Source organism: Hyperolius riggenbachi, chromosome 7 (genome assembly GCF_040937935.1).
Source record: "Hyperolius riggenbachi isolate aHypRig1 chromosome 7, aHypRig1.pri, whole genome shotgun sequence".
In the NCBI taxonomy this organism is placed as follows: Eukaryota; Metazoa; Chordata; class Amphibia; order Anura; family Hyperoliidae; genus Hyperolius; species Hyperolius riggenbachi.
This window is the reverse complement of record NC_090652.1, coordinates 293,152,951-293,175,812: the sequence shown is the minus strand read 5'-3', so window position 1 is coordinate 293,175,812 and position 22,862 is coordinate 293,152,951. Positions and strand designations below refer to the sequence as shown.

General features: G+C 44.4%; 2 protein-coding genes across 3 annotated transcripts in view; one reads left to right on the top strand and one right to left on the bottom strand.

Annotated features, from left to right (window-relative positions):
• Window positions 1-2,260: 2,260 nt before the first annotated feature.
• On the top strand, window positions 2,261-9,307 carry LOC137525123 (uncharacterized). Its single transcript, XM_068245963.1, has 2 exons — window positions 2,261-3,445; window positions 7,968-9,307. The coding sequence occupies exons 1-2, from the start codon at window positions 2,471-2,473 to the stop codon at window positions 8,139-8,141; spliced, it is 1,149 nt and encodes a 382-aa protein (XP_068102064.1). The 5' UTR covers window positions 2,261-2,470; the 3' UTR covers window positions 8,142-9,307.
• A 6,671-nt stretch (window positions 9,308-15,978) lies between these two features.
• The window catches only part of SLC4A3 (solute carrier family 4 member 3), a 60,891-nt gene continuing 54,007 nt past the window's right edge, over window positions 15,979-22,862 (bottom strand). For both annotated transcript variants that reach the window (XM_068245962.1, XM_068245961.1), the window contains 3 exons: window positions 20,265-20,434; window positions 18,788-18,961; window positions 15,979-17,631 (listed from right to left, as the gene is read on the bottom strand). In XM_068245962.1, coding sequence (XP_068102063.1) covers window positions 17,554-17,631; window positions 18,788-18,961; window positions 20,265-20,434 — 422 coding nt within the window. In that variant the 3' untranslated portion in view covers window positions 15,979-17,553. The remainder of the gene's footprint in view (window positions 17,632-18,787; window positions 18,962-20,264; window positions 20,435-22,862) is intronic.

The window sequence follows — 22,862 nt, the reverse complement described above, 5'->3', positions numbered from 1 at the left end:
CCGACATCTTCCGCACAGAGTATATGGGGCCTGATTCACAAAGCGGTGCAAACACTTTGCACGCCTGTGAAAAGCCCTTTATCACGCCTAAACTTAGTTTAGGCGTGATCTAAAGGAATTCGCGCGAACTCCCGCGCGCAAAGTTTTGCGCGCGCAGCGCAACGTGCTTCGCGCGAAGTGCCCATTAAGCCCTATGGGACTTTGCGCGCGCGCGTAAGCGCGATAAGTTCGCGCGAGTTAGAGCACAAAGCGAGGATAACTTTGCTGGTGCAAAGGTTATCACGCCTAAAGTCTTTTAGGCGTGATAACTGAGTTATCACCGCTTTGTGAATCAGGCCCATTGTCTTGTCACTAACTGTCCCTCAGAGGGGCTCACAGTCTAATCCCTACTCCAGAGGCGTAACAATAGACCCTGCAAGGGATGCAGCCCAGAAGCAACAGGGGGCCCAGTCCTAAAAGACTGTCAACTAAAGGCAAGGAGAGGAAAAACTTTCTGCTCTCTGCACAATTGTTCTACTGACTGCATCTGCTCAGCCACTGATAACGAATCAAACAAAGTTTTGTTGACAAAGATTTGTAGACAGTCCCTATTCAGTGTGCAGGGGAGGGGGCCCATCCAAAGTTTTGCAGGGGGCCCAGTGCTTTCTAGTTACGCCCCCTGCCTACCACATTCCTATGTATGTATCATGTAGTGTATGTATTGTAGTCTAGGGCCAATTTGGGGGAAGCCAATTAACCTATCTGTATATTTTTTGGGATGTGGGAGGAAACCGGAGTACCCAGGGGAAACCCACACAGACACCAGGAGAACATACAATCTTCATGCAGATGTGGACCTGGCTGGGATTTAAACCTGGGACCTATTGTTGCAAGGCGAGAACGCCAATCACTACGCCACCGTACTGCCCACGGACTATACTTGTTATACGCAGAGCATGAAATTTGGGCACCCAGTGGCTAATGGACCATTTGAGCTCCCATCCCCATGGGCGCTAATGCAAATATCGGCTATAAGGCGGCAAAAGCATAAAAGTGGGTGCACAATAATTCTCATTTTGAAAATTAGAACATTATAGTTTTTGAAATTTGTTATTGTTTTAAAAATTATAACGTAATAGTTTTTGACATTTTTAATGTTTTGTATTTACAAATTATTTATTTTTTGAAAATTATCCTTTTTTAATTTGTTTTCAGTATTATAAGGTTAGGAAGGGGGGTTTTAGGGTTAGGTGTCAGGAAGGGGGGTTTAGGGTTAGGTGTCAGGAATGGGAGTTTTAGGGTTAGGCGTCAGGAAGGGGGTTTAGGGTTAGGCATCAGGAAGGGGGTTTAGGGTTAGGCATCAGGAAGGGGTGTTTTAGGGTTAGGCGTCAGGAAGGGGGGTTTTAGTGTTAAGCGTCAGGAAGGGGGGTTTACGGCTAGGCATCAGGAAGGGGAGTTTTAGGGTTAGGCGTCAGGAAGCTGTGTTTTAGGGTTAGGTGTCAGGAAGGGGGGTTTAGGGTTAGGCATCAGGAAGGGGGGTTTTAGGGTTAGGCGTCAAGAAGGGGGTTTTAGGGTTAGGTGTCAGGAACGGGGGTGTTAGGGTTAGCCATCAGAAAGGGGGGTTTAGGGTTAGGCGCCAGGAAGGGGTTTTTTTAGGGTTAGGCGTCAAAAAGGGGGTTTTACGGTTAGGCGTCAGGAAGGGAGGGTTCTGTGTCAGGGTTAGGTTAAGTTGTAGTAATAAAATATTGTTAATATATACAAATATTTTACTACGATAATTTACATTATTTACAATTTAAAAACAGAATATTGATAGCTATTAATGATAATTTTATTAACAAAAACAGGCGCCCAATTTTCCTCTAGCTCCTATTTCATGCATGCGTTATAGGGGGTGGAAGATTTTAGGGACTACTTCTCAAAGGAGCGACAGTTTGGATTCATGCAGCATAATATAGCTGCACATTCCTTTTAATAAAGAAGCAAAAATCAGTTTCTCCTTTTCTACACTCTGCTTTACGTTCTGGTAATTGTGTTCAGCCTACAATGGATTTGCTATAATTATTTTAGACCTTCGTTCATTTACTGGAATCCGAATCAGCCTTGTGGACTCTAATTGTCAGTTAGAAACTAAACACAAGTCTTATCAGATGGTACAGGTCTATACCTGCCTCAGGTTGCCAGGAGACCAGTCAGCTGCTAGTAATCTTTAGAGAGGTCAGAAGAAGGGACAGGTAACCTGAAACAGGTTAGGTGAGAGATCTCTGAGGATTGTGGCTTGTGAAATTCTCAGGAAACCGTCAGAGAAACCACTTTCAAGGCCTTTTTGAATATCTCAAATTATGAAAAGGTAATGGGAAATCCTTTGGGAGCTTGTGTGAACTTGCCAAGGAAGGACAACGTGCTCTATTATAAAATAAGAGAGGTGTGAAGTATTTCCTGCAGGACAAACTAACGATGATCTTGGAATAGAGCTTCCTGCCACTCCAGGATGGAAAAGTTATACGCATCCTTACGGGAAGAGTTGAGGGTTTTTGAAGAGCAGGTTCAGAAGTGTCGCGTGAACTTTGACCTGCAGACTTTGCAGAGAGGACTGGCACTGCTGTCAGAGGACCAGAAGGTGGAACCTGGAAACTGGAGAGACATAGAGGAGTATGTCAAGTCTAGCTCTGCCTCAAAAGAACAACTCAGAAAGTACTTTTCTTGGCTTTTATCATATGTTGGCTACTTGCGGTCCATGAAGGATGCTTTTGATGACCATGTTGTTTTTCCGTTGTGTGATAATCTCTATGTTAATGATGAAGCTGAAATTATTCCAATGCTAATCCCGTTGTCTCCTCCAAACATCTCTGGTACCTCCAGGCAAATGTTCCACCATCGTCGTAAATGGGCTCTTCTCCTGAACACCGGGAGTCCTGGGCAGAGTTATAATGGAACCCCACGTTCTATGGCGCTGCTGCATTGTATCCCAGATATATTTGAAGAGAGTTCAGCGACTGCTAATTTAGCACGTAACTGGATTCTGCTTCATGAAACTCGGTCCAAAAACCCATTACCCACCACCCATCACCGAACTCTACCAAGTGTCGAATATATATGTGAAATGGACAGTGACAGAAAACTTTTTGGACCTTATAAGCACACCAGTGACAAAGAGGCCCAATCCCACCTGAAGGAGACAAGGGAGCGCATGATGTCTCTCTTATGGAGAGCTGGACGAGCCGAGGCTCTGGAGCAACAGATGAGGGACACTAAACAGAAGGTTCAGACTCTGCAGCAGGATGTGGAGGACCTGAAGCAGTTAATGCAGAAGGATGGAGGAGAAACATCCGCCCTTGAGAACCAGAGGAGGCTGGAGAAACTCCAGAGGCAGCTGGACCTGGAAGAGTTCCACCAGCGAATTCTGAATTGTGACTGGCAACTAGAGCTGGAGGTTCGACCGGCACTCATACGTCAAATACACGCGGTGAGATTCAGTAGCATATTCAGTACTCATGGCCAGATGTATACTTTTTGCTCTTATACTCCTAGGTCAACTGTCTTGCCTTGCATCTCACTGACCATTCCTAGTGGTAAGCCAAATATTTCTTCTAACATCGTAGTTTGCACTCAGCAAGGGAGAGTTTAAATTAACCAGCGGGCAGCTAACTAGCTATTTTTAATTGGCTCAATTTGTTTCAGCCTTGAGTGAGTGGAAGTTTGGATGTCATGGGGAATTTTTGCTTATTATTTATGGTTGTCAGAAATGATAAGTGAATCTCACTGGAAGTTTTTTCTTAACTTTGCACATATCAGCAGGGCCGGATTTACCATAAGGCACTGTAGGCTTGTGCCTACAGGCGCCTGATGAAGGAAAGGCAGTTTACTACCCTCCCCAAGTGCCTCCCTCCCTCCTTCCCTATGCAGAGTCCTGAGCAGAGTGTAAATGAGAGGTTACTCACCCGGGCCTCGGGATTCTGCTGACCAGATCTCCCTGTAGCCACCTATGACAGGCAAGGGAAGTAAGGGAGAAGTGACAGCTGGGACAGGCAGCACACTTGCGGTGTAGTTTGGTGGGGGTGTTGTAGGTACATGGAGGGTGAAGTCTAGGGTGCCAGGACATCTGTGCCTATAGACCCCTGTGATGTAAATCCAGGCCTGCATATCAGCATTACACGTGGTACTGTTACCCAACAGCAAAAAAAAAAATCCCTCATGTCAGGCATGAGATGGACGAATTGCAACTACCCATGCAGAGCCCTAGCAAGTACTTGGCAGCCAGTGCATGAAGAGGGCATGGGATGGGAATAGACAGAAGGGGGGAGGTGGTTGGCAAAGCTGTAAGCTGGAGGGGGAAACCAACAAAACGGAGGGGGCGTAGAGTTTATGGGAGCACCCAAGAAGCCCCAAGTATGGCCACTTTGTATTTTTTTTTTTATGTATAGCAATGAAACAGAGGCGCCACGCTTGTTATGAGATAGGCAGCGGCTGCTCCTGTTTGCACTGCCTGAGGAAGTGGGCTAAGACCCACGAAATGCATCACAATTTTGTGGAGTACATAATAAAAGAATTTTGATGACGCTATTGTGATTGGCACCTCTGTTTCATCTGTATACATTACATTAAATCCACTGGTGGTGGAGGTGGAGGGGTCTACCACCTTTCTTTTCCTACTTCTACAGAGAGCGACATCTTAATCCCTCCTGTCTGAAAAGTGTTTGCCTATTGGTAACCCACACTTGTGAGTATAACTCTATATACATTGTCTCACATCAACCTTGGTCTTAAACTGCTACACCAGAATGGGCTAGCAATTTTCTCCTTATATGTCCACAAGTTGCATTTTTTTAGTCAGCTCATGTGTGCTTTTAAAGAGACTAACATAAAAATACCTCAGGAGGGATCCTATCGAGGCCTCCCACGTTCTCCTCTGTCCCATGGAAGTCTCGCTGGGCCCCTGAAACCACAACCGACAATTGGTCATGCTGTGGCCCAGGCACAGTAGCGCCTGCAATATTTACCTTCCCCGGCTCCAGTGCAGGCGCAGTAGCGGCTTCCCAATGGGCTAAGGCGGAAAAAGCCAATCCTAACCAGGTCCGATCTGCTGCACAGGCAACTTGCACCTGCGCAGTAGAGCAGACCCGATTGGGATTGGCTATTTCCGTCTTAGCCCGAGCCTGTGCTGGAGCCGGGAAGGTAAATATTTACATGTCCGCTGTTCTGGGACATCTGGCGCTGCCACCGTGGGATGGAGGAGGACGGGGGCTTCTCCCTCCTGAGGTAAGTACCCCCTGGGGCACTTTTTTATGTTACAAGTTCTCTTTAAAGAGAATCTGTATTGTTAAAATCGCTCAAAAGTAAACATACCAGTGCGTTAGGGGACATCTCCCATTACCCTCTGTCACAATTTCTCCGCTCCCCGCCGCATTAAAAGTGGTTAAAAACAGTTTTAACCACTTTACCCCCACGCGTACGGATTTCTCCGCCCCTTTTTTCCCTCCTAAAAAACCAGGGACGGAGAAATCCGTACCTTCCGCGCTACCGCCGCTGTCCGCGCTCCCGCCGCTAGTGCGCGCGCACCCGCCGCTCGTGCACGCCGCCTGCTCGCCCGGAGATCAATGAACGGGAAAATCCATTCCCGTTCGTTGATCTAAGCCCCCGCAATGATCTGCTGCTTCTTTCAGAAATAGCGAGATCATTGTGAGTCTCCCAGCCTCCTACTGCTTCCTGTAAGCGTCCTTCCAGACGCTTACAGGTCGCATGTAAACAAACACTCTGTGGCCATCTTGTGGCCAAATAGTAAACTACACCCTAAAAGCATTTTACATATACAAACATTACATTTACACAATAAATTAACTCATTACCTCCCACACTCCCCAATTTTTATTTTTTTTTTGTAATTAAAAAAAAAAATACAATAAAAAAAAAACATAAATAGTTACCTTAGGGACTGAACTTTTTAAATATTTATGTCAAGAGGGTATAACACTGTTACTTTATAAACTGCGGGCTTGTAATTAGGAATGGATGCAAAACTGAAGAAAATGCACCTTTATTTCCAAATAAAATATTGTCGCCAAACATTGTGATAGGGACATAATTTAAATTGTTTTATAACTGGGACAAATGGGTTAATACATTTCATGGGTTTTAATTACAGTAGCATGCTTTATTTAAAAACTATAATGGCCGAAAACTGAAAAATAATATTTTTTTCCCACATTTTTTCCTATTTCCCCATTAAAACACATTTAGAATAAAATAATTCTTGGCATAATGTCCCACCTAAAGAAAGCCTAATTGGTGGCGAAAAAAACAAGATATAGTTCATTTCATTGGGATAAGTAATAATAAAGTTATAGACAAATGAATGGAAGGAGCGCTGAAAGGTGAAAATTGCTCTGGTGGTCAGGGGGTAAAACCCCTCAGTGGTGAAGTGGTTAAAAAGTTTGTTTGTAAACAAAATGGCCACCAAAACAGGAAGTAGGTTGATGTACAGTATGTCCACACATAGAAAATACATCCATACACAAGCAGGCTGTATACAGCATTCCTTTTGAATCTCAAGAGATCATTTGTGTGTTTCTTTCCCCCATGCACTGAAGTTTCAGGCTGCTCTTTTCTTCCTGCAAACAGCTTTGCCCTTGTTTGTAATTCCTCAGTATGTGAAAGCCCAACCAGCTCAGAGGACGATTTATCCAGCTTGTAAAAGATAAGAGAGAAGAGAGAAGCTGCCCTAATCTAAATAATACACAGGCAGTGTGCATAGAGGGGCCTGGAAGGGGGAGTTCATAGCAGAACCACAACACTGAAGAACTTGGCAGCCTTCCAGACACAGGCTGACAAGTCTGACAGGGGAAAGATACATTGATTTATTACAGAGACAGTGATAGTATAAAGTGCTACAGTAAGCCAGAACACATTAGAATAGCTTTTGGAACTTGTAGGATGATAAAAAACAGGATGCAATTTTTGTTACGGAGTCTCTTTAAAGATGGTGCTATTGTAATTGAAGATGTAATGTGAATAATCTATTTCTCTTCTTATATCCTCATTCATTCAAACAATTTAGTCATCCAGCATACCATACAAGCTTCAGACTTCTATTGCATGGCTAGTTTCCTGTTAGAAATCTGAGGTCTTACAATTGCTCAGCATCTATTTCCTGTGAACTACAAGCCCCGCCCACTCATGTAGACAAACCCTTTGTACTGTAATTCAGTAGTGCTGGGAAAGGTAGCCAGGCAATTATTGTTCTCTCTACTTTGGGTGTCACTTGGTCACTGAATCCAGGGAGGAGAGGAAGCAAGCTTCCCTGCAGTGGCAAGCACATTTTGCCCATTGGTAAAAAGGTGTTCTGTCCAGAATTTTGCTTCTGTACATTCTTTATATTCTTGCTATAATATTTTGCTTTGCACAGTTATTATTATTGTTATTAATTTATAAAGCACCAAAGTGGCGCTGACACAGTTTTGGGTTTATTTGGGCTTTAAAGTGGATCAGAGATGAACTTTTACTCATTGCATAATTGTGTTCCTTTCCTGTTGTTTATAGGGCATTCCTCAAGCCAAATACTTCTTTGTTTTCGTTTTAATACTCTAATTCCCTATAAACTAAATAAACCACGCCCACAGGTTTTCAAAGAGCCTTGGGAGTAGCAAGGGCTCATGGGAGCTCAGTCTGGGCAGGAGGAGGAGGAGGTGTTACTAGCCATTGATTTCAGAGGCAGAGGGGAGGAGGGAGGAGGAGGGGGGATTAGGTTTTTTTGCACAAGATACAGATAAGCCTGCCTTTGTGCAATGTTTACAAACAACATGGCTGCTGTCATTGTATCACAGCAAGAAATAATACTTTTCTCTTAAAGCTGTTTGCAGCTAGATTTGTTGTGTAAACCATCTAAACTTTAGATAAGATATATAGACAAGTTACTTGTTATAGTTAGTTTTTCATCTCGGATCTGCTTTAAGATCATCCAGGAAATGTAACCGGTGTGTTTTGGCTTCCAGGTCCGGGAGCGCTGTACGGAGCTCGAAGGCTCAGCGAACCCCCCTAAGGACTTTGGCAAGGAGTCCCACTCCCCACGAGAGTCTGTCGGAGCGCTGAGTGACGGGGACTGGGATGACAGTTCTCTCTTCTCACACAGCTCAGCCTATTCCTCGGATGTCTTCTCTGCCCACTGATGTACAGAGGCTGGTGGTCGCCTCAGCAGATACGATGGCTTCTCTAGGTACAGACTACGTAGGTGCTGGATGTACAGTAATCAACAATGGACCAAAAAGTTTGCAAAACAAGTCAAATTAGGTTGTCCATGTTTCAATCTGAACTGGCTTCCCCACAAATTAGCCACAGACTCTGGAAGAGATATTGATTAACCTAAATCAAAATTGGATGTGTGTACAATTTTGATTGGCCAATAATTGGCCAATTTTACCACATGCATGTAGTATGAGCTCTCCCCTACGCAATCTGTACCTAGTATTCAAAATCTGTTGGCACTCAAACTACATAGATGTTGTAAAAAAATCGTGTGTGTGTGTGTGTGTATGTAAAGCCTGGTCCAAACCTTCAATTTTGAGTAGTATGAGGGTTTACTTACACAATCTGTTCATAGTATTCAAAAACCTTTGGCCCTCATGCTACAAGAAGGTGGTAAAATTAGTCAGTGATTGGCCAATCAAAATTTGTAAGTGACATAGTTATTTGGGTTGAAAAAAGACATACGTCCATCGAATTCAACCAGAAAATAAAGTGTGTATGGGCTTTAAAGAGAACCTTTCCTGGGAGGTATATGGATGTTTCCTTTTAAACAATACCAGTTGCTTGTCAGTCCTGCTGATCTCTTTGGCTGCAAGAGTGGCTGAATCACACACCTGAAACAAGCATGAAAGCGGACCCGAACCAAATATTTTTTTTAATTCAAAATATTTAGTTGCACGACTCTGACACATAAAAGATAAATAAACACTCCTTCACGCCTATGAGCATTTCAGTGCATGCTTTTCACCCTTCTCTTTTCATAACCAGGGTTATACAGGTGGCAGCCATTACTTCTGAGCTTAGTAGGAGGTTTTAGATCATGGGTGTGTTTGTCATCAGCTACCCTCCCTCACAGGGGCGTCGTATATGTGAAATCTCACACAAGCTGAGATCACCTCCCCTGTGACATCTTCAGTAGCAGCCTGTGTTTTGTTTTTTATCTCTTCCACCAGTTTGTCGGAAAAATCCCGGCAATATGAAAGGAAGGGAGGGGTTCCTCCAATAAATGTAAAATATTTTATATTTGTCATCATGCAGCTACAGTATTTTGGATATTATTTCTTGTCTCAAGTTTAAAAACCCAAAATTATAATGATCCATAATGTATTCAGCAATTTAAGCTCTTTATAGAAATATGAAATACTATATGTATAAAAAAATTATTTTAAAGGCCAATCTCAGCTTGACTTTTTATAATTACACTGCAATTATTTAAAAAGTGCCTTTAAAAGTACAGTGCTAAAACCTAGTGTTTGCACTATAATTTTATATACACATGTTATCAATTACACTGTTATTTAAAGCAGTTGTAAAATGTGAAGCTTAGTTAAGTCTTTAACCACTTCGCAACTAGACCTGTTTTACGCACTAGAGCGGTTTTGATATTTTAGCTATGGCCCTAGTTAATTAATTAGCAATAACTTTATCACTACTTATTGCAGTTTAGTAATCTGTACATCAGATTTTCTGGGACAAACTAGACTTTCTTTAGGTGCTTTTTTTTCTCAGGAATTATTTTATTTCCTATAAATTTTCATTTTTAAAATAAAAAGTGCTACTGTAGATTATAAACCCTAATGAAATCTAACTTTTTTCCTCATTTACTTAAAGGAGTACTTAAAGGGATACTGTAGGGGGGTTGGGGGAAAATGAGCTGAACTTACCCGGGGCTTCTAATGGTCCCCCGCAGACATCCTGTGCCCGCGCAGCCGCTCACCGATGCTCCGGCCCCGCCTCCGGTTCACTTCTGGAATTTCTGACTTTAAAGTCAGAAAACCACTGCGCCTGCGTTGCCGTGTCCTCGATCCCGCTGATGTCATCAAAAGCGCACAGCGCAGGCCCAGTATGGTCTGTGTCTGCACAGTACACTCCTGGTGACATCAGCGGGAGCGAGGACACGGCAACGCAGGTGCAGTGGTTTTCTGACTTTAAAGTCAGAAATTCCAGAAGTGAACTGGAGGCGGGGCCGGAGCATTGGGAAGTGGCTGCGCCAACACAGGATGTCTGCGGGGGACCATTAGAAGCCCCGGGTAAGTTCAGCTAATTTTCCCCCGACCCCCCTACAGTATCCCTTTAAGAGTTTAACTTATCAGGGGCTTCTACCGGTCCCCCGCAGACGTCCTCTGCCCGTGCTAGGACAAAACAATCCTCCGGTCCCCCACGCGACTTTTATTGTTGCTGCGCCCTTGCCCACTGCGTCCTCGCTTCCGCTCACATGACTGAAAGGGTCCTGCTAAGTTAAACACTTTTTTGGGGGGGAGGGATTACAGTACTCCTTTAAAGTTTGTTGCTGCGACACTATATGGTAATGATATTCAATTTTGTAATAAAGGTATATTTTTCTGCATTGTGTTGTTTTTTTCCTCTTAGTACTGCAATGATAATTAAAACATGTCAAAAAGTAAATGGGAAAATAAAAATGTGTCTAGAAAGCGCAATGAGTTGCTCTATATGCAGGGGTTGTGGTTTCAAAAGTGATCGTAGCTATAAGATGTAGCTAAATTATATTTTTCAAGCAATAGCCCCACCTGTCTTTTTTGTTAGAACTAATGGTTCTCCCACTTATTTAGGTCTTTCCCTAGTGTCTAGCGGAGATTTCCCTGGGGTCTAGTGTGTCCCCCTCCCCTTAAAATATTGTGTAGTCTAGTGGTCCCTCCTTCTGCTTTTAAAAAAAAAAAAATCAGAGAGGGGAGCCTCAGTATCCTATTGAGGCTTCCTGGATGTCCTGTGTGCTCCCACTTCCGAGCGTAGCCCCCCTCCACGTCGGGGCGTGGGGGGCACCTCCTCTGCCATTGGCTCAGGTACACTCTTTTTTTGGCTCAGGTTCACTTTAAGGCATTTCTTGGTAGTCTAGTGGGCCCCTTTTTCCCACAGCTTTCCCTGGTAGTCTAGTGACCCCCCCTTCCCCCCCCCCCACTGGCACAACAGAAAGGCATCATCCATGTCCGTCCCCCCCCCCCACACACACACACACACAGTGCGTGGACGATGTAAAACTGGTGTGGACAGGAGGATTGGGAAGGGTTAAAGTGAACCAAGCTGCATTTTTAGCCCAAATGGCATCTCAATAGCACATTAAAAATGCATATTAACAATTTGGCTCATTACAAACAAAAATCCATTCTACCTCTTCTTTATACATTTAAATGTTTGTTAGAGACTTTTATTGTTCTACTTCTGTGGCCTTCTGTAATTAGCAGTAGCAAATAGCAAACAAAAGCTTTCATTGGCAGGAGGGACACTGTTCTTCAAACAGATTAGAGAAGTCACACTTGATTACATTCACACCTTGCCCTGGATAAATAAGGTTGGGGGAAGGGAGGATATGGCAGCTACTAAAGCTATTAGAAACTTGGAGGAAAAAATGCAGAAAAAGAAAGCTGCTTGGATCCCTTTCATGCATTCTGGCATTGGGCCATTCCCATGCACTTCCCTTTGATTTTGATTGGCCGGGTTCCAAGCTGCATATCATTATCAGCATCTTGTTCACCAGCTCTGCTAACAATGGCAAAAATGAAGAGATTATTTTTCTTTTTACTCAATAAAGTACGAGGGAGCTTTTAATTCCGTTTAAGTTCCATCCCCGAGTCAAGAGAGGTCAATATCTTGTCTGATTCCTGATAAATTCCCGTGTTTTATTGGCGAATCTCAGCCCCGGCCCTTTGAAGAGGCCATTAGCACTAATGCAGCACTTTGTTGTGCGACTCGTTTGATGTGCTTTTTTTACGTTGGACTGGCAGGAATATTCCCGGCTCATTAAGCACAATTAGAGCGGTTTTCATTCATTCTCCCCAAGCTGGACGTGCGAGCTGCGATCCCAGCCTGGCTCCCGGCCGCGGTTCAGAGCATGACTCATTATTTGGGGCTATTTCAGGCCTTGGAGGGGAAGAAGGTCTTTTGCTGATAAATTAGCAAGAACTGTATAGTCATTCTATCAGGCTTCTGGTGTAGTGATCTAACCTACATCACGGCTGCCTACAAAATCCACAGGATAAGATAAGATTTAAAGGACACCTACATAAAAAATGTACCAATGTAATTTATACCTTTTTTTTTTTTAAATGTTTGGGCCGTCAGACGTTATCAGCTGCAGAAGCTTTTAATATTCCCCACACTGGTTGCTACAAGGTATAATCAGAGCAGGGATAAGGTCCTCCAGCACCCAAGGCTGAGTCACCAAAGTGCGCCCCTCCATCCCTCCCACCCCAGCCGTCACACACGGATTGCTATTAGACTAAGAGGCGCCACAGGGCCCACAACCTCCCCAACACCTTAATATCTATTTATCTGGCTTGCAGTCACTGCTATGTATCCCCTTTTCTTATTTCTTTCTGCTTCATACACAATTAGGAATGACAGCTGAATGAATTGTGCGCCCCCTCCTACACTGCGCCCTGAGGCTGGAGCCTCTCCAGCCTATGCCTCGGCCCGGCCCTGGGTATAATTATGCTTTCTTAAATAGAACCCGAGGTGGGTTTTGAAAATGCTAGTAGGACAGAGGCTGGTTCTGCATATTATCACCAGGCCCTGTGTCTGTACTGTGCCCTCCCCCCTGCGCTCTGCTGTCCCCCAGAAAAAAAGCCGCCGTGCTAGCGACATGCACCTTGTCGCTAGCAGGCTGTTTACCTTTGTGCTGCCGGTCACTGCCGCTCCCCCGCCTCCTCTAAAGCGCCGCTCCCCGCCTGCGTACCATCCCTCCCCTCCTCTGTAAGCTGATTGGAGGGAAGGGATGCAGGAGGAGAGCCGCGATATAGAGGAGCCGTGGGAGCGGCGGTGACAGGCAGCACAAAGGTAAACAGCCTGCTAGCAACAAGGTGCATATCGCTAGCACGGCGGTTTTCTTTCTGGGGGACAGCAGAGCGCAGATGGGGCCTGGGGGGGGGGGAGGGACACAGTACAGACACAGAGGCTGGTGATAGTTTGTAGAACCAGCCTCTGTGTCCTAATAGCATTCTTAAAACTCACCCTGGGTTCTCTTTACAGGGAATCTGAAGTGGAAATAAAGATATGATATAATGAATTGTATGGGTACCGTAGTACAGCTGAGAAATAGAACAGAAGTAGCACAGATATGAGTCTCCTATTGTTTCCAGCACAGGAAGAGTTAAACTTCACTTGTTATCTATGCAAATAAGCTTCTCTGAGCTCTCTGACTAAACCACTCTGACTAATTTAGTCAGAGAGCAGTGCTATTTTCTGAAGCACTTCAAAGAAACAATGAAAGACAACTTCAGATAAGATTTTTCGCAGAAAAGTTCAAAGGGTAATTTGCTCTGCTCTGTTTCATAGTTTAAAATGCAGAGTGTAGTTTGTAAACTGCAAATATTAGAGAATGATGTAATGTTACAAAAAAAGCCATATTACTGAAAATAAAAATGAAACTCTTTACTTTGCTACTAATGTTTTATTAATTATCCATACTACACATACAATTCATTATATCATAAGCTTATTTCACTTCAGTGTCACTTTAAAGTGGTACTAACAATTATGTTCGCAGAATGTCATATCTGATTGATCAAATATATGGCAACTGGTATCTAATAGGCTGATTATAACCATACCATATATGTTGATTATAACCAACCATACCACTACTTAATACAACCACCCCCAATAGTGAATACTATTTTCCCTCCATGTCCTAGCAGTCCCCCACCATAACAGTGGCCTATTGCCCCCTAATTTAAAAACACTATTCCCCTGCAGGTCCCACCATCCCCTCTCTACTTAACAGCTAACATTAATCTACCTTCAACACCAAAACTTAAAGGAACACTATCAATTAACGTTTTTTTTTTTCAATTGAGATAGGAATAGTTTGGAAAGTGCTGCTAAGTACTTGTGTATACATTTAGCTGCTTATCTCTTTGTTTACTGTTATCTAATTCCTTTCACACCAAAACTGACTCTGAATAAACCATGAGGGGAGGGGGATTCCCTCACAATACATCTGTTAACCCTGTGTGTGAGAGAAAGCTCTCAGAGAGCTGTCTGCAGAAAGCAGGGGAAATGTATCTTATGTGCAACATAAACATTTGTAATAGTATGTGCACTCTGCTGCAATATTACACTGTTCTTAGCATGTCAGACTGCAGAGATTCACCTATGCAAATGAGATATTCCAACCGAACTAAAATCTGCACACAATGAATCAAAGGTTTTGCCTCTGATATTTAACATGAAAAGTAGGAAAATGTTTACATAGCTACTTAGACATTATTTGTACATTGTCATTTTAGAACACTTAGTTTGATATTGTTCCTTTAAAAAAATCAACCAAAATATCCTCCTACTAAAACCGCCCAGAGACAAGATTATTTGAATACTATGTTATTTCAGTGCCTGCGTTTTCAGAAACAAGGTAGTTCTGAAACAGCCGTGTTCAGCACACCATGCAAATGGAACACCTGTGCCGGTAGCTGGATCCTGCTCTGAAGCACCTCAGCACCATATCATACCTGCCTTGAGGTGCCCAGCTTACTCTGAGGCCTGTGTCTTGTCCAGACGTGTTTCTGTTCATACAGGAAGTATGACGTGACATCATTATGCCAAAATATAACTGTCTATGTAGGTTTACGTTTTATAACTTCTACTTCATTCACCATTGGTGTCATCCTCTCAGCAACTAGACTGACAGCTTGACAGACAATGGCCTCAATTCACTAAGCTTATCTCCTGTCTTTAATAACTCTTCTAGAGTTGTTACCATGGTGATAAGGCATGTAGTATTCAGGAAACCTTTTACCTCAGGCAAACTTAAAGTTAACTCTTCTGTCTTTAAGTTAACTCTTTAATCCTTAAAATAACTCCAGAGTTAAAGACAGGCTGTTCATTAACTGCGTGTGAAAATAACTACAGAGGAGGTAACTTAACTACAGAGGAGGTAACTTAACTACAGAGGAGGTAAATTAACTACAGAAGAGGTGACGTAAGGAATGAAGAGATAAGATAACTCTCTTACTGTGTGGAGGTAAGTTATCTCTTGCCTTATTATCTCCAGCATGATCTTAGTGAATTGAGGCCAATGTAATGAGTTGTTTTTGCCAAAAAGAAATTAATTACCGAAGTGGAAATTATCACTATATCGAGAATACATTTTATTTAACAATAATTTCATTATTGCAGAACATAATGAAGATGGGCCTCGTCATCACCAAACATAATGGCCCTTATTCAATTCACTTTTTCTCCTAGGAAATAATTTTCCTTCTTCTGTTTAACATAACTTTTCACTTTTCAGCACTCTACAATTCAAAATGTACCAAAGAGTAGTTGAAAAAGTTATCCTGAGTTGTATCTTAGGAGAAAATTTTCATATTCCTTTTAAATAACTTTTATGCATTTTACAATTGAAAAAGTACGTAAAAGTTGGTGAAAAGGTAGTATCAAAATTATTTTGAGTACTTTCTTGCTTGCTGGGGGTTTAACCTCTTGACGACCAGCTAACGCCGATTGGCGTAAACTGGTCGTCTGCGGGTTACCATGGAAACGGCCGCTCGATTGAGCGGCCTTTCCATGTCAGTTCACGGAGGGTGTCTCCGTGAACAGCCGGAGAGCCGCCGATCGGCGATCGCAGCTCTCCGGCAAAATGTAAACAGGCGGGGAAGAAATCCCCGCTGTTTACATCATACGGCGCTGCTGCGCAGCAGCGCCGTAAGGCAGATCGGCGATCCCCGGCCTCTGATTGGCCGGGGATCGCCGGCATATGATAGGCTGAAGCCTATCCTTCAATGCGCAGGACGGAACTCCATCCTGCGCATTACGGAGAGAGGGAGGGAGGGAGGTAAGAAGGGTGAGGGCAGAAATGGCTGCGGAGGGGGGCTTTGAGAAGCCCCCCCCCCGCAAAACGCAGATGGCCGGCGGCGATCAGACCCCCCCAGCAGGACATCCCCCTAGTGGGGAAAAAAGGGGGGTAGTCTGATCGCCCTGCTGGACTCCTGATCGGTGCTGCGGGCTGTAGAGCCCACGCAGCACCGATCAGTGTAAAATCCACTGGTCGGCAAGTGGTTAAAGAGACTCTGAAGCGAGAATAAATCTTCAGAGCTCATAGTTAGCCGGGGCACGTGTGCCCCTGCTAAACCGACGCTATCGCGCCACTAAACGAGGGTCCCTGACCCCCCGAAATCCCCTCCGAACAGCTGGGGATCTCTTCCGGATTGAGGCAGGGCTAACCGCCGCAGCCCTGCCCCACGCGCGTCTGTCAGCGTGTATCTCCGCCTCTCCCCCGCCCCTCTCAGTATTCCGCTGATAGACGCGACTAGAGGCAGGGCTGCAGCCGTTAGCCCTGCCTCCAGGAGGAGCAAAATCTACGACCAATTTGGTTGTTGATTTTGGAGGGGGGGTTTGGGGGTGAAGGGACCCCCGTTTAGCCGCGGGATAGTGGCGTTTTAGCAGGGGCACATGTGCCCCTGCTAACTATGAGCTCTGAAGCAAGAATTATTCTCGCTTCAGTGTCTCTTTAAAGTGTATTTTATGACAAGGACCCATATGCAATTCCTTTTTTCTCCCGAGTTTTCTCCCAGGTGATATTTTCTTACCTTGTCATAAAAATGTCAATTATACCACCAGCAAGCAAGAAAATACTACGAATAATTTTGATAGTACTTTTTTTACCAACTTGTGGGTACTTTTTCAAGAGTAAATTGTAAAAATGCTGAAAAGTTAAAAATATGAAAATCATTTCCTAGAAGATAACTCAGGAGAAAAAGTGAATTGCATATGGCCCAAGGGCCCGTATGCAATTAACTTTTTCTCCTTAGTTTTCTCCAAGTTTATATTTTCACACCTTGTTAATAAAATGCCTTGTTTTCTACTACTTTTAGTACTTTTTCAAATGAAAAATGCTGAAAAGTTATTTTGAAGAGAAAAAGAACATTTATCACCTAGGAGAAAACTTTGGAAAAAAAGTGAATTGCATAAGGGCCAAGGTGTCAAACCGTCTCTTTAAGGTGAAAAAGTTAACTGGATAAGGGCCAATGGCCCATATGCTTTTTCTCTTGAGTTTTCTCCTACTGGATATTTTCACACGTGGTCAATAAAATGCCTTTTAACCCATCAGCAAAGAAAAAAGAACTCAAAAATATTTTCATAGTACTTTTCACCACCTTTTTGATACTTTTTTATTTTTAAAAGTATTATAAAGAGAAAATTATAAACTATCTCCTATGAGAAAACTCAGGAGAGAAAGGGAAATAGGGAATTGCACATGGGCCAATGTGTCTCGGGATCAGGGTGGAACATTGGTACATTGACAAGCAGAAGCATTTTGTGGGTGGATTCTTAGGCGCGTCAGTGAAATGCTCTCTGGGTTGAATCGGCGACAATGAACGGAGCTCACACCGGCATATGCAGCTCGTTGTATTCATCTTGGCCGTCTTCGTCAAAGTTTGGTTCAACGTCTTCAGAATCCAGCTGGAGGGAGGAAACAGGCGTTATGCTCAGGACACACCAGTGATTAGGCCACGCCTCAGTACCACCCAGCCTTATTTAAAGAGAGTCTGAAGCGGATTTCTTTTACCTCTTTTTATTGTGCATCCATCATAAGCATTAAAATCCAAGTTGTTTCGCCGCATCCCCACGGCAGAACGAGTGCCATGTCCCCAGAAATGCCCTAAACAGATTCTGCGATCACAGAATTTTCCTTCCTGGAAGAGGCAGAGCTTTGTGCAGTAGCTCTGCCTCTTCTCCAGTCAGACTCTGCTGATCTCTGTCTCTCCCCACCCCCTCTGAGAGGAGCGGGGAGGAGTGCGGAGAGATGGAGTCTGACTGGAGAAGAGGCCGAGCTACTGTGCACAGCTCTGCCTCTTCATGGCAGCACAATCTACAACCTGCAAGGTCGTGGATTTTAGCAAGGGTTTTTTAGAGGTAAAAATAACTCGTTCTGGCGCGTGGAATTTAATGAAGAACATGCATATATATGAAATAGGGTAAAAAACACACTTCAGTGTCTCTTGAATGCCCCAGCAAGAGTAGCACCATTCTATTTTTGTGTGTGAGGCATTCAAGTCAGACTTCCCTAAACACAGTTCCTTAGGGCCACGTCACACAGGCCACCGAATGGCAGTAACTAGTGGTCAATCTTAGTAACTAGTACTAGAGGGATTGAGTGACAGCTCTGATTTGTTGTTTGCACCCATCTTTGTAAATTAGACTTCCTAACTCTAATCTTTGTTGCTGAGACAGTCCATCTGGTATAATGTATGTATTGCCATAGCTAAATGAAACACTGTGGTACCGAATAATAGAATAATAACAGAGGTCATGGTCGTAAAGAGTCAAGCTATACACATTGCAATTTGCAACATGCCTGAATGGAGTGGAATATGGATGCTGTCATCACACAACTGGAACATGTAGGGACATAACTTTGCACCTTGGCTATCCAGACACTCATTTATTTGATCTGAGGAAGTGGACGGTGCACCGCGAAATGGGTTATCGTTTGTGTCTTTCTAATATTGGCGTTGCCCCTTCTTCTTAGAGGTAAGCCATTTTAAATGTATTACATGTATGGGTATTTTGGGGGTGCCTTCTCCCTCCCAGTGACACTACACAGATTGTAACTCACAGCTTTCAGTTCCCTCTCGTGGAAGAACCTGGGAAGGATGAAGCGCCTGAGTGGAACGGTGAGGATGAGGAGGAACGGGAAGGCCAGGGAGGCTGGAGATGACTTCACCACCCAGAGCAGCACAATGCAGGAGAGCTGGACACAGGTGAACAGATGCATCCTCCATGTACACACCTGCAGGCAGGGACACACAGCCAAGACATTAAGTCATATCACTCAATCCCCACATTCTACAGATATAATTATCTTATACATTTATTTTCACGTCAGGTTTACTTTAATAAATCAAGACCAGCTCTGCAGGATCAATTCTGTTTACCAAAGACCTCCTGACTTAAAGAAATCAGGACATGGAAGCCTCTGGATCCTAATAAGACTTCCCTGTCCTCTTCACCCTCCAGGATCTAGTGTTGTCCCCTGAACACCGGCGAGGTAGATGTTTACCTACCACGATCCCGCACAGGTGCAGTAGCGGCTTTCCGATCGGACTCTGGCAGAAATAGCAGAGCCAGGCCGGGTCCGCTCAACTGCGCAGGCGCATACTCATGCCTGAGCAGTAGAGGGGACCCGATCGGGCTTGGCGACTGTGCCTGCGCCCCAGCCAACATCCTTGTCAGCTGTATTTTTGGGGGAGACAGCACTGGATCCCTGAGGCTTAGGAGGCTTGGTGTTTCTTTAACAGTTTCAAAGCATCAGAACGTTGTTTTTCTTACCAAAGCATCATTTTTAGCTGCATTTTTAGCTAAGCTCCACCCATCAAAGAAAAAAAGCCTGGCTTTTTTACCCTGATGCTGTGCAGAGCATGATGGGATTTCCTATGTTGTTATTCACATTGCCTAGCAACCGGGAGAGGTGCTCAGGACACAGGACAGTTGGAACTGTGTCTCATGCTCCCTGTCACCTCCTTTCCCCCAAAAAGATGGCTGCCCTCGTGAAATCAAACATTTGCCTGTTCTTTTAAAACAGTGTGGGTAAGAGATTATATTACCTATTTTAATTAACATAACTATTGTAACTTAATGACAGTATGTTTGTTTAGGCTGGAGTTCCTCTTTAAGCCTTGTACGCACGTCCAACAAAGCGCACAACCAGCTCCACAACAAGACCGACCACATGACCAAGTGAATATATGACTTGTATTTTCCGCACACCAACCAACTGAAAGGCCAGCTCATTTGCATACTGGGCGCGCAAGTTGAATGATGGATTGCACGATATGGCCGCATTCAAAACAAATACAATTCGTTTAAACAACTTGTACAGTACACATGTGGCTAACTGCACAATATCAGTCCAACAGTCCTGTGAGTTGATTCACCAGATGGATCGGGCAAACCGCCTGTTATTAGTTGCTTGACTAGTCGTTTGCCACGTGTACACACACTTGATTGCCGTCCAACAGACCAAAATCAGGCAGTTTGGTTGTGCATGTGTATGGGCCTTTAGTAGATTAGATCCAATATACTATATGACTCACCTTCACCACGTAGGGGTGCTCCGGATGATGCTTGGGGTGCATGAGGATCAGAAGCAGCCTCTCGAACAGTTGGATCCCTGTGAGTGACGTCACCCCCATATACAGGAAGATCCCGAACAAAACCGCCAGTGGAATCTGACGCAGCATCTCCCCCATGACTATGGAGAGTCCTGTGGCAAGCAGAGGTTTTATTTTTTTTTTAAGTTGTATTATAAATTATATTGGAGATATAATTATTATTATTGTTTATTTATATAGCACCAACATCTTCCGTAGCGCTGTACAAATAGTACAAAACAAATATTGGGGAACATACATACATGAAGAGTTCAAGACAATCAGGACATCCTGCAATACAAGAACATACACAGTTAATGTGTCGTTTGAGATATCTCTAAAGTTGGTACATGTTCATATGATAAATTACAGCAAAAGACAAGACAAACAACATTTATATCGCGCTTTTCTCCTGGCGGACTCAAAGCACCAGAGCTGCAGCCACTAGGATGCGCTCTATAGGCAGTAGCGGTGTTAGGGAGTGTTGCCCAAGGCCTCCTACTGAATTGGCACTGGCTTACCGAACAGGCAGAGCTGAGATTCAAACCCTGGTCTCCTGTGTCAGAGGCAGGGCCATTAACTATTACACCAAAATAAGAAGCAATAGGAGGAGGTCCCTGCCCTTGTGAGCTTACCATCTAGAACAGCACTGGGCAAACTACAACCCGCAGGCCGCATCTGCCCTGCCTGAGCTGTAACTCCAACTTGCCAACAGACGGCTGGATTCCTCCCCTCCCCCCTAGTCACAAGTGAGCGGTAACATGGTGTTATTTAAAACTCACCAGATCGCCATCAGGGCGCACCAGCATATTACAGGATGCCAGGATGTAATAGCTAGCACGTCCTGGCGGCGTGTCAATTGACGTCCTGTTGCCATGAAGACATGAGGCTGGATTTGGTGATCCGGTGAGTTTTAAGTAACCCCCTGTTACCACCCGCTAGCCACTCTGCATGGAGAGAGGGGGGAGGAGGGAGGAATGAAAAGCATGCGGCCTGCTGTCGGCAGCATGTGACCCGGGCCGCGCAAAGTTTGCCCAGCTCTGATCTAGAGGGTAGTGGGGTGGAAACAATAAGGAAGGAGCACATTAGTCTCCATGACTAATGAACATAACACCATGCTGTCCAATCAGCATGTCCTGACCAGGCTGCAGTTGCTGGAGAATGGTTGGGACAAGTCAGGTGACCTTGCTGGCTGTGCTGCCCGGCTGGCCTGCGTAAAGCTCTCTGATTCACAGGACTGGCTGGACAGAGTGACCAGTGTTTCGGCATGCCAGGCATTCGTCATGTGCTGGATGTCAGGATGCGGGACGCTGTGTGTTTGGAGATCAGTATGTGGGTTGCTGAGACGTCTCCTCGCTAGAGCTGCCTGTCATAACTCATCAACATCAAACGCTGCTCATAAAATATACATCAAAATCTGTACAAAACTCAGTGGCAGGAATGGGACCTGAGCTACATAAAACATGCTTCGACCGGTAGAAGGATCAATGCCTATAGTGGCAGTTTTACCTCCGGGGACATGAGGGATCAGTAAATGGTCACAGCTGTCACTTTTGCTTTATTGATAATTTATCACCCCTAACTTGTCACAGCCTCTAGGTGTCGCTGTTTCCATTGCCACACAAGGAGAGAGCGAGCCAAAGGCAAAATTATTGAACTGGTCGAGTAATGACATTAGATGATGTGTGCTATTTAAAATATGGCTGTACTGTAAGCATAATAAAGGCAATTATACATTGATTTTTTTTTTTTAGAATAAAGTTAAGTCCAAACATTTTTTTTAAATTGACATGGCATGTTTCCAGACATATCCTTTAACTACTCGACGACCTCCCCACGCCAATGGGCGCGGCCGCGGCGGCAGATCCAGGACTGCCTAACGCCAATTGTCGTCAAGTCCTGGGGCTCTAATTTACATGAGATTGCGCGCACGCTGCATGTGCATCTCATGCTCGGAGGGCGGAGCTCCGCCCCCTCTTCAGTCTCCGAGCGGCAGTCGCCGCTTGGGAGACTGTTAGACGGCGTGATCGCCGTCTATTTTCTTGTACAGCGCTGCGATCGGCAGCAGAGCTGTACTGGGGACAGTCTCCCCCCAAACACAGGGGGGTGATCAGACCCCACCAACAGAGAGCTCTGTTGGTGGGGAGAAAAGGGGGGGGGGAATCACTTGTGTGCTGTGTTGTACGGGCCTGCAGCTATGCCTTAAAGCTGCAGTGGCCCATTTAGTTAAAATTGCCCTGGTCTTTAGGGGGGTTTACCACTGCAGTTCTCAAGTGGTTAACTAGGCTACTAAGGGTTTTTCCCCTTGTGGACCAGAGAAATGTTCACATTTCAGCGCTCCACCCTTTCAGTCACCAATAACTTTATCACTACTTATCACAATGAAATTACAGTATCTATATCTTGTTTTTTTTCACCACCAATTAGGCTTTCTTTGGGTGGTACATTTTGCTCAGAATTTTTTTTACTCCAAATGCATTTTAACGGAAATAATAAGAAAAAAAAATTGAAAAATCATAATGAAATCATTGTTTCTCAGTG